The sequence below is a fragment of the Chanodichthys erythropterus genome, chromosome 3 (assembly GCF_024489055.1).
Source record: "Chanodichthys erythropterus isolate Z2021 chromosome 3, ASM2448905v1, whole genome shotgun sequence".
Taxonomy (NCBI): domain Eukaryota; kingdom Metazoa; phylum Chordata; class Actinopteri; order Cypriniformes; family Xenocyprididae; genus Chanodichthys; species Chanodichthys erythropterus.
This window is the reverse complement of record NC_090223.1, coordinates 22202592-22215449: the sequence shown is the minus strand read 5'-3', so window position 1 is coordinate 22215449 and position 12858 is coordinate 22202592. Positions and strand designations below refer to the sequence as shown.

At 38.8% G+C, this 12858-nt stretch overlaps 1 protein-coding gene across 1 annotated transcript in view; it reads right to left on the bottom strand.

Moving 5' to 3' along the window:
- Positions 1-3470, bottom strand: part of gas7a (growth arrest-specific 7a) — a 32248-nt gene extending 28778 nt beyond the window's left edge. Inside the window, exon 1 of the mRNA XM_067371823.1 lies at positions 3315-3470. Coding sequence (XP_067227924.1) covers positions 3315-3449 — 135 coding nt within the window. The 5' untranslated portion in view covers positions 3450-3470. The remainder of the gene's footprint in view (positions 1-3314) is intronic.
- Between the last annotated feature and the right edge of the window lie 9388 nt (positions 3471-12858).

Sequence of the window (12858 nt, the reverse complement as noted above, 5' to 3'; positions counted from 1 at the left end):
CAACAACTACATAAATTTATCCTCTAACCATTCAGAAACGTCCAGATTAATTCTAATAGTTGTAACTTCTTCCTGAGTCTCTCCATCAGTGTCGACTCCGGTTTGAACAATGTAAGGCTGAACACCGTTACTGACAATCCTCATTTTGGCTGCGTGAGATTCTCCAGTTTTGTTGTTGTTGAGCAACTGAAGCGTGAGCTGTTAAAGTAAGCAGCTCATTTACATTTAAAGTGACACACACATTTTGAGCTGAAACTTCACAGACACATTCTGGGGACACCAGAGACTTATATTACATCTTGTAAAAGGGGCATATGTCCCTTTTAAGCAAAAAAAAAAAAAGTGCCTTGGTTCAGTGATAAATAGTACTTGTGTATATACATTATGCAATTTGGTTGCCAGTCATATTTCAAGGTGATGCTTTATACCTATATAACAAATTGTGCCATAAAATAACAGTATTGCTAATTACCAAAATCATTTTTTATGTTTCTGTAATCGTTAATCCACACCAGTATGTGTAAGCTCTTTAGTCACTGTAGTGTTTCTAATGCTAAAATATAGTTATTGTTGGGATTTAATGGATTAAAAGTTAGATTGCACAAAAGTTTCATCAAAAGAAAGTCTTTGGGAACAACTAGAAACTATTTGGAAATCAGTAACAACATAGACTGTAAAAAAGTACATAAAAACAATGCCAGCAAGAATGCAAGCTGCTATATGTATATATTATATACACACACACACACACACACACACATGTTTGTTTTTGTGAATTGTGGGGACTTTCCATAGACTTCAATGCATTTTACACTGAACAAACTGTACATTCTATCCCCCTACCCTGCCCCTACCCCTAAACCTAACCCTCACAGGAAACTGTGCAAACTTTTACTTTTTCACAAAAACTCATTCTATATGATTTATAAACCCATTTACATTCTGGGGACCGCTGGCTGGTCCCCACGATGTAGGTGAACTCAGGTTTATATTACATCATGGGGACATTTGGTCCCCACAATGTAATATAAACAAAAGCACACACACACACACACACACACTAGCGGTCTAAGGATACTCTCATGTCATGATACTGGACTCACGATACAATATAATTGCAATATTCCAAGACGTGGTAAAAGGTTAACAAAAAATGTACTTTTGATAAAATGCTAAATTTGTTATTACATTGGGGGTGGAAATGAAAAGGCTTGGACTTGGTCCTGGTAACCCATTGCACAGGACAATGGTGACACATCAGAATAAAAATATTCACAATTCTGAAGCTGAAAATACAGAATTATTATAGACGAATGTGTTTGCAATCTGTCACTGATTATTCAAAGTAATATAGGCCACATTTTCCTGGTAACGCAGGACATTTGGTATTATCAGGACCCACAAATATTCCCTCATTGTATTATATTCAACATTATATTTTAATGTCGTACTGACACTAAAACTCTGTAAACTTGATTTTTTTTTATTTTATATATATTTTGGGTGAATTACACACAATACATATTGTCACTATCCACAATACATATTGTTGCATTTTTGTATTATGATATATTGTGAAATAATATATTGTTACACTCATGATATACACACATACATACATATCCATATATTTCCATATCCATATGTGTAATTACTGGAATAATGTACAGCCAGATGGTCATTATAAAGAAAAAATCCTTCAACCCTGGATCAAGACCCTTCTGATTACCCTTCAGGGGTTTATTTTGCGATAACTGTACATTATCTCTTTTGCTTTAATAAGCGTACAGACTTCCTTTGTTAGAGGAAATGACACGTTTATTAACGCACACCACGTATGAAACTGGAGCAGTCTGTCTTATACCTGCCGCTAAAACTGCAGCATACTAAACACACTGCATGTTGCCTCTCTGAACAAACAGTGACAGGTTGAATGACAGCTTTCTTTCATTCCTGCCATTTCGTTCTCTTTCTTTTTCTCTCTTTGTGTGTGTGTTTTTATTTCAACACCCATTAGTCAGTACTATTGCCTTTGTCACCATGGAAACTGGACTAGACATGTCTTCCCCGGTTCTCTAGTTCCCTCTCTCTGGTGGGCGGTCTCTCTCTCGTCTGACGGACACCTCACCTGCCCTATACACACACACACGAGAATATCTGTATATATCTCACACTACAGGTTACATAACACTAACCAACCCAAGCCTGCCATAAACACACTGAATGCTAATATAAATATATACTGTAGCAACTACATGAAGAGGTGCCAGTCATCACCACTGACCATCAGTGTGTTTTAATGAATGCGAATTACCCGTGAAGAATATCACCCACACTCTCAAAGTGGATGTTAGGGCTCATTCGGAAGTGTGTGAATAAATCAGTGTTGCGAGATGACCTGCAGTGGCATGCGGCTGCATCATCTGACCTTCTGTGTGCTGCTTTATGAAGCATATCTGCATTTCCATATGCACCGTTTCTTGCTATGAAACCCAAAGCACATTGGATGTGTGAGCGTATAGCCTTAAACACTGTTTCCAGGTGAAGCTGGATCAAAGCAAGGTTCAAATACAGCTGCAAAGCCACGTCTCCGCACTCACACTGCATACATAATTTGAAAATAAGTGGCGCCGCTGCAAGCGCCGAGTACGTGCACGAGATTCCCACTGTCAAGCATCAGGCATCTCACGAAACAGTGTCCGTATAGCTTGAGTTGGCATTCAAAATACTCTCTTCCTTGATGTGGTCGAATGCTGGTCAAGAGCATTTGGAAGAGCAAGTGGTCTCTTGGGAAGTGTGGAAATTTAATGACAAACACAGAGTGTTTCTTGAAAAGTGTCTGATATTTTCCACTCCATTTTATTCCATTTGGCTTCGTTCAAAGCAGTTCCCGGGAGTTCCATCATAGTAATTAATCTCGGAATGATTATTTGAATGAACAGTGAATCCTTTAAAACATGGTTTAGCAAAACAATGGTGATGTAATCCACTAGTCATAGTGTATCTTCAGACTCTCAGAAGCACACACACAAACTTCCAGCAACATCACTCATGAAACACACACACAGGCGAAGCAATGAAGAGAGTGGCACAAAACACTGAGCAGATGTTTCACATCTGTGAAACACTTCAGGGAAACACTGATTTGAAATCCCAGGGGCCAGTTCTGCAAAGCACACACATCTTTGCTCTTTCTGATTGCCGTTATCGTTAAAGCTGATCAGTTGATTGACTGATGCATTAAGAGCATCTCATTTGTACGTCTAATTGACAGCAGTGTAAGTGTGTAGGTGTAATCAATTGTCAATACTCACAGTGATTTTGGTCTCCTTGATCTCCTTCTCCTTATTCTGCCTCCTGGCCGGGGATGTGGACCCTGGGCTCTGGGGGGACAGACAGGAGGCATCATCAAAACTGCCCTCCGCATCAAAGCTTTCCTCCATCTCCATTGCTCCGTGCCTCCTCTCTTTCTTTCTCTTGCTATCTCACTCTTTTTGCACTTTCACGCCGCTGCTCTGCCGCTCGACTCCCGCGTGCAGTCTGACTGCCTGGCTCTGTTGCTGTGGCGAGCGATGCAGAGTGGAGCGTGTGTGTGAAGGGGGGCGGCGGTGGGGGGGTGGGGGTCTCGGGGGGAGGGGGTCGTGGAAGCGTGACGGAGTGAGAGAGAGAGAGAACTAGGCACAGAGAGTAGGTGAGGTTCACTTTGATTACAGTTAAGAGGGCACATGGTCAACAGAAAAGAGGGTGAATCTCATGAAAGTGTTAAGCAAAAAAAAAATATTTTGTTTTTATTTCTTCAGTTGAAAAGAAATTAAGGTTTTTGAGGAAAACATAACAGGATTTTTTTTTTCCATATAGTGGATTTCAAAGGCTACCAATGGGTTGGAGGTCCAAATTGCAGTTTCAGTGCAGCTTCAAAGAGCTCTACACAATCCCAGATGAGGAATAAGGGTCTTATCTAGCAAAACAATCTGTCATTTTGTAATGAATAAATAAAAAATCATATATTTTTTAACCACAAATGCTCATCTTGCACTAGCGTTCACGACTTCACGCATTACGTAATCACGTTGGAAAGGTCACACGTGACGTAGGCGGAAGTACCGTCCCAGTGTTTACAAAGCAAACATGCAAAGACTAAATCAAATGCCTTTTACATAAAAAAAAAAGGTAAAAATGATGTCAGGCGATTTTGAAGTTGGAGGAGAAAATGAGATACGTCACGTGTGACGCCTATGTGACGCGTAATGTGTGAAGTCATGGACGCTAGTGCAAGATGAGCATTTGTGATTAAAACATATATACATTTGTATTTTTTTTTGAAAATGACCAATCGTTTCGTTAGATAAGACCCTTATTCCTCGTCTGGGATCGTGTAGAGCTTTTTGAAGCTCCCGTTGAAGTCCACTATATGGAAAAAAAATCCTGTAATGTTTTCCTAAAAAAACACAATTTCTTTTCGAATGAAGAAAGAAAGACATGAACATCTTGGATGACATGGGGGTGAGTAAATTATCAGGAAACTTTAATTCTGAAGTGAACATCCTTTAGCGCTGAAATCAATTCCAATTTTTATAGCATATTTTCTATTGTAAAACAATCTTATTCTCATTACAGTACTGTCAAAAAAATACAAATGTAAGTTTCAGTAATGGAAATTTTGGGGGAAATGTGATTAATTATCATGTAAACAAAGTCATGGTGAATAAATGAATAAATAAACAAGTAAATAAATATAAAATATGAAAACACAATTTTATATATAAAATTTATTCAGACACCTTGAACATTTCATTCATTAATACAGTTTATTCACTATAGTTAAAAAAGGTAATAAAATATGACAAGATCTCAGAGTTAAACTGTGTCAGAAAAAAATAATTTTAATTATGTCAGCAAAACATGGTCAGGTCAAAGTGTCAGAATAATTTTTCCAAATTTTTACTGGAAGAATTTTTGAAGTATGAAGATTTTTGGGGTATAATATGACAGTTTTGCTATCCTCACTTACATAAATGAACTCCTGCACCCACTAGTAAAAATATATCAAAACTATATTTTTAAAAAAAATGTCTGAATAATTTTTGGTTTGACTGTATATTATATATATATATATATATATATATATATATATATATATATATATATATATATATATATATATATATATATATATATATATATATATATATATATATATACTCTTGATTTTTGGGGCTAAGTATTGGCTATACATTTCTTTTGTGAAAATTCTCTCAAGAAAAAAGGTAGATAAAAAGACAAATTTTGTGTGCTCTTAGTAGTTATCATGCTGTTATGTGGTTGCTAGGCAGTTGCTTGCTGATCCAAGTCAAAAGAGCCCACCCCCAAGACTCTATGATATTCTAGTCTTTAGAAATGTCTCGGGTCTCTCTTTCAGTGTAAATCTTATTTTTCCCCCCACCAGTATGATTGCATGCCAGCCAAAAAGACCATTCAAAAGATCATCACATGTCTTAGATAAGTAATAACACACATCTTCTAAGCAATCTACATAATTGAGGTATCATTCACAGTACAAATGGTGTGTGGTGCGCAATGAGCCAAAGTTTAATAAGTGATAGTAATAGTGATGTGTCTTAGCAAACGCAGCTAATTTAAATAATAATGTAAATACCTAAAAATAAAAAAAAGATCTAAAAATAGGGAGAAAAAATGATGGGAGGCAAATGATTTACTCAAACGGCACCACGCCCCCTTCCTTCTCTACAGCGTACATGTGTTTGAGCAGCGAGGAGGGGAGGAGAGGGGGAGGAGAGAGAGGGAGGATGGGTGAAATGGGGCTAATTATCATTGGAGGTAAGCTACAAACAACAGCATGCTGTCAGCAGAGACAAACCACATGACCTGCTAAAACAAAGCATTTCTCACCGCGCGCATGAGTGCGTGTGCTGGTGTGAGCTTATCTTTCAGACTGGCTGATGCTTTAAGGTATCTGTAATCATTTTGCATCAGTATTGGTGCTTCAAGAGAGGGGTGTGTGTGTCCAAGACTGGTGAGCGCGAGTGTCCGTATGTGCCTGATTTAAAGCTGCAGACGCTGCATTACTATCCTTGTGTTAGCAGGTGTTAGAGACTGTGTGCTTAGCGTGGGTATAAGCAAACATCTCCCAGCATGCATCAATCTACACTGCCCCCCCTCTGTGCTCAACTGTACTAGCAAAGTGCGTGTTTGCATTATGTGCCGAGAGTCTGCACACCTATGTACACACACTCCATCTTTCTAATAAAAAAACATGGCCGAGATACGTGGCCAAAAATCCAGCATGCACAGCACTCTGTATAATGAGAAGGTAATGAACGTGCACAACCACACACTTTCTGTCTTACCGTCCTGCAGAACATGTCAGCGCAGGCCCGCAACCTGCGGTTCTGTTCCTCGCCGCTCACCCTGTCCCGGTCGATAAATGTTCCGCACCCCAGACTCTCCCAGCGTCCCTCGTCCTATCCGTCTAACCCTCCCCAGCTCCGCTTAAACCCAACACCTTCCCAATCCTGGCCTGAGATCAAACTCTAACTGAGTACAAGGATCCAGAACTGGGCCGTCCATATGGCCCACTCTTTGCCGCTCCCATTTGCTGATGGCATGAGCTGCCCTTGTCTGGCTGTTCATCGATCACGTGGGATAGGGAGGGTTTTACTTGGCCCTGCTTCACCATCTTCTTTAACTGTTACTGTCCCCAGATTGGCGCAGATGGTACCAGATCTACTGACTCACATATTGCTGTCAGAATCCAAGCAGCAATGGAAGACCAAATCATTTGGTATTTGTAAATTGTTTGCGCTTTATTCTTGGAAGCATTCCACAGATTTTCCACAGAAGATGAGAGACACTTCACTCCTTAATCATGATCAGGTGATTTCTCAAAATGGGACTGTACCTGGTTGCTGATGTTGGTTTTCCTCAGGGACACATCTGGATGCTCCAGCACATGCCCAGAGGCTCCGAGAGGTGGACGTCCATTTACTGAAACATAGAGGCAGAAAGTGAGTCTTCAGTCACCTCAAATGTCTCCCGCGAATATGTTCAAATGCTGGTGTGTGACAAAAGCTCAAGACAGAAGGTTGCTGGATTAATCTCGGAAAGGATCCCATGGGCTACTACCATTGTACCTGGGACAAGTGGGATCACTAGGGGGATGATTCCTGTAAGTGAACTCTAAGTCAGGGGTTTGCAAACTTTGTAATGCCAGAACCCAACTAGAGAGGTATTTTTTGGCCATATTTTAATGGTGTAAAATCCAGTCATTTGAGTATAATGGATTGGCATAAGGGTTCCCCATGCAGATTTCAGAACAGATTCAATTTGGTTCACAGCTTCTTGATTTGAAACTAACTTGACTGTGTGAGCTGTGCTTCATAAATTGCTACACTATTGACAACGGACCTGTATCTGACATGGTATCCACCTTATTATTCAACATAGAAGCAAGGTGTTTTCTGTGAATGTGCGAGACTTTCGATTTATTAGCCACTATAGAGAAATAACAGGAAGACAAACTAAAACTGTCTGTGCTACAAACCAGTGTGATTATAATTAAGACAATACATTAAAATAATATGGTAAGAAACACCAGTCTGCAATATCAAGGAGCAAAACGAGCTGTTTTGTACAGCTAAAAATAATTGGAAGCGAATGACACTGGAAGTCAGACACATTAAAATTACAAATGGCTGTGCCCACTCTTAGCTGAAAAATAAGGTGGATAAACTCACCACCATTCTCACACCTTGCACAATTTCCACTGCACGACCCACAGCTCGTAAAGCACTGCTCTAAATCACACTAAATAAAAGTGTGTGATACTTACATAATATAGTACATGTTTTAGACCAGGGGTTCTCAACTCTGGGCCTTGAAGAACACTTTCCTGCTGAGTTTATATCCAACCTTGTTTAAACTCACTGACCAGCAACTTTCTAGTAATTCTGAAGGCATTAATTAGCTTGTTCGGGTGAGTTCGATTAGGGTTGGAGCTCTGTAGGAAAGTGGACCTTGGGGGCCTGAGTTGAGAACCCCTGTTTTAGACCAGTCAGTATTTTCTAATGCAAGAGTTCTATGTTTTTATCAGCCTATGCGAGCAGTGACACCTGCACACTGACTTAAAGGGTTAGTCCACCCAAAAAAATCTGTCATTAATTACTCACCATCATGTCATTCTACACCTGTAAGGCCTTTGTTCATCTTCGGAACACAAATTAAGATATTTCTGATAAAATCTGAGATTTCTTTCTAACTCCTCCATTAGACAGCAATTTAACCACCACTGTCAAGGTCCAGAAAGGTACTAAAGACTCTTATGCTCTTATGTTTACATCCAGCGCTTCCAGGTTCTACATCAGAACACCGACTCATTATTGTCTGGCTCCTGCATTAGCATCACATGCATGAGTCATGCTGTTCATGTGAAGAGCGTCAGCCAATACTGAGATGCCATTCTGACGTAGAACCTAGAAACGCTAAACAGCATAGGAGAAGGACACAGAAGAGAATATTGAATAAAGCCGTTATTTTTGTTTTGTTTTTGCGCAGAAGAAGTATTCTCAACGCTTTATAAAATTAAGGTTGAACCACTGCAGTCACATAGACAATTTTACCAATATCTTTAGTACCTTTCTGGATCTTGAAAGTGGTGGTTAAAGTCAGACAGCTCTCAGATTTCATCAAAAATTTCTTAATTTGTGTTCCAAAGATGAACAAAGGTCTTACGGATGTGGAAGGACATGAGGGTGAGTAATTATGGACAGAATTTTCATTTTTGGGTGAATTAACCCTTTAATAAACCTGTATTGACACCACACTGGAGCTAATGTGCACGATAATGCATTATGTCCAAACGGTAATCGTTTCGCTGAATCTGGCCCCATGGCCCACAGATGGCTAACGTTCAGCTCTCGCTAAGGCTGAACAGCCTGTGTGTGCGTGTTCAGTGACTGTGTCCAGTGGTGAGTGATTATTATGACGGAGGCTGTGGCACAATGCTGTTCTTCTTTGAGCTGTCCCTCTCCTTCCCTCAGGGCTGAAGAAACACACACAGTCAGAGCATTAATGAGCCAGCCTTCCCTGATATAAGCACTGACATCCAGCATTTGATAAACAGACTACAGTCTCCTGAAATACTGGGACATTCTTGCTGCTATTCCCTTGTCTGTGATTCTTAGCCTGTTGTCTTCTGACATGTCTTCAATTTAAACCTTTGTCCAACATGTCCTCTCCCTTGACCTGTGTCAACACATCTGTCCGTTCTGTCCTCTCCCAACATTTCTGTCCACCATGTCTTCTCCCTTTGTCTCTGTCCACACTGTATTCTCTCTACAGCTCTATCACATTCCCCTTCTTCTTCTACCTCTGTCCACCATTTTTTAACTTCTGGGTTGTTTTTTGGTGCATTGAAGATATTTTTGCAGATTTTGTCCAAAGCTTTATTTGATCATTTAATGTGATTTCAGAGGAGACTGCCGTGCTTGTGATGGTGGCATGACACACTTGTTGATAACTGCGGTATAGAGGGTTTTAAGGCGATTAAAACTTTGTGAATAAAAATCCCTTTTCATTTGAAACATTTCATTGATCTTAGGTGGATTTACTCTTCAAAATTAGGCATAAAACAATCACTGCATAAAGGTTAGCTAGCATGTTATCTTAGCATTGTATTAAAACACAACAATTTATTAGATAAATACCATGTTTGTTTCAAACTCACTATATAACATCAGTCTAGTGTTTGAAACAACTTCTATCTGTGACCTAATGTAGCTTATTATCACAGAATGAGACAGAAAATATATTATTTTATAGCATTCAAGGCCGATTAGCATTGCATATATAGTTCATTCTTATGAAATTGTGTACTGTGTGTGGATGACTGTTTAAATACCCTTTTTCTTAAAACTTACATAAACATACATTTTAATTTTAACTGTTAATTGCCAAAACAAGTAATGATAAAGTTATGAACCAAGGATGATCATCTTTAAATGGTCAAATCTCGATGTATTGGTCTATGTCCTTGCATGTTTTAGCAATAACATAATTGTGCACACATTTATTTAGGTTGTATCTTAAATGTATCATGCAAACTGTAGAATCTGTTAACTCTATGGACGATGTGGACAACTGCTCCTGGTGTAAATAACACTTGCTTTGACGGTTTTTGCAATAGTTTTTAGCATGTAGCATTAAGAAAATGCAGCCTTGTTGAGTCACAAACATTGTGATTCAGTTCAGGTTAGACTCATGATGACCTTGGAATTATGTCAATTGTAAAGGCTATTTCATTGAATTGAAAATCAATATTTTTCCCAAACCTTTGTGAAAATAGTACCTGAGTGCTGGTGAGACCCAGTAGCCTTTGAGGTGGTGCTGGATGTGCTTGGCCGTTCCCACGTTGTCTCTAACACAAACACAGGCATTTTTATATTATTTACAGTATGATGCCCCACTCATTTTGTTAGTGCTTACTAGTTTTGATTGCTTATTGGTACTACATCAGATTTAGGAGAGCACACATATATTGTCTTTCTGTCTTTGAGTTGTCATTTTACTGTTTTATCATGAATGATATTCTATAAAAACAGACTATATCCTTCACAGTCAGCCCAAGTTGGGGGCAGTTACTGAATAACATTGCAAAAGCAATTTTTCTTTTTCGCAGCCATGACTGAAAATTGTTACCATATTTTTCTTACACAGTCGGCCCATGTTTCCTGTGAGTCAAGATGGATTTTTTATGCTAACTCTTGCAAAACAGCATCCCTCATTCCAAGCATTCAGTCAAGAACGATTTTCCCACAGAAACATTCTTGTGCAAACATAATTTTCTAGTCAGCCTCAGATAGGGCATCCAGGGATATACAGCAGTGATTCTCGGTCTGTTTTGATAGGTTAATGAACAGCAGAGAAAAACAAAAACATTAAAACAAAAAGTTTTTAAAACAAAAGGTTTAAAAACTTCTATAAGTGAAATTAAACTGCTGCCATGTTTTGTTGTTGACCCCAAAGGTTGCGCCTCCAATAAAATACTACAGTATGATATTTTCCTGCAAATTCATTTGGCATTATAACTAAAACTAATACAATTTTTGACCCAATGTTTGTTCTATGTGTAAACTAAGCATCTGCGAACATACACATTTAAATGCACAATCCTATAGACTAAACACGTAAATGAATGGTAAAAACGCATTAAAAGTCTTCCGTTTTCATTTAAAAAGGTGTCATTTAAGCAGCCCCTAAGTTAATAACTTAAATAAAGTGATTCAATTAAAAAAAAACCTACTTTAGCTCAATAATAACTTTTTCTTAGAGCTGTTGTAAAGCTGAAACAACCTCTGCCCATTAATTTTCCTATTATCACTGTGATGCTGCTTTGAAACAATCTGTATTGTGAAAAGCGCTTTATAAATGAAGATGACTTGACTTGACTAAATTACATTTCCTTTTGAAGCCTATGAAGCAGAACTTTGCTTTTTTGCATTTCTTCTGAGAATGAACACATCAAAAATATCCCTCATTTAAATAATTTCCACCCAAGGCATATGCAAAATAAAGGGGGTGAGGCCTAGGCCTAACTTGCGGTTATGATAAGGAGCGTGACATTTCCCAAACACGCTCGAAGCAATTGACCAATCACAACACAGTGGTCCAGCCGACCAATCAGAGCACACTGAACTTTTCGGAAGGAGGGGCTTCAGAGAGACAGGAACTAAACTGAGCATTACTGACAGATTGGGAAGAGAGGTGCTGCAACAATATCAAATATGGGATTAATAATGTGTTTTTTTTTTTGTTTGTTTGTTTGTTTTTTACTTTCAAGCATGAAAACCAATTCTAGTAGCCCACAAAAACAAGACTGGGGCAAACAAAAGGGCAAAAAAGGGCATATCAGGGCCCCTTTAAATTATTTCAAATTTACATCCGGCTATACAACATACATGCTTAAATTAATGCATGTCCACTTTAGTTGATCATATAAGAAGCAGTCCTTAATAGACAACAGTATATTGTTTTTTCAAAGCATAAGCATAGAGTGAAAGTGTTTACAGTGGAGGAACAGCAGCACATGGCTGCAGTGCTGTACACAAAGATCGCCTCTGGACAGTTCTGCCAGTGTTTACAGGGCAGTCATAGTTTAGTGCCAGACTGTTGGAGAATCATGCTGGGTGCCAGCTCAGAATGAACAGAAATACACAGCACATGTTTACAAAGCATGGCTGTTTTAAAGTAAAGTTTAACCTTCCTGAAGAGCAAAAATAACATCAGGATATCAAATAAATTCTCAAACAAAAGGGCTTGTCGCACAAAGTTGTCAAGATTCGGCTGGATATCTTTGTAACTACCACATTACAGCGCCAATATTGTTTGGGGAAAATATTCACTGAACATGCCTTTATAAAGTAGTTTGTCTTTCTATCTGGTCTTTATCCTGCATTATACAAAATGTTCTTTGGCATCTGCAGTTCTAAATTGCTGAGAGTTAGCATGACTAAATCGCCATGAATTCAAAATTCACTTCAATTACGCTTCAGTGGAAAACAAGAGGTCATTACAGCTTTATACGTCCCGGGCAGCATGCTGGAGTTTGTCAAAAAAAGAGAAAGAAGAAAGATGAAAACAGAGTGCGAGAAGGCACATGAGACTATCAGATTAATCCAGATCAGCTTGATTTGTCCCTCTTCAGATGAATAGGCTATAAAGATGATGGAGAATGCTAATGAAGTTTTCCAGCCTGTGGTGCTGTACGAGGAAGAACTGGATTCTATGATTATACAACAACATACTGAGATACCTTATCAACGTTTCGAATTTTTTATCAGGCAA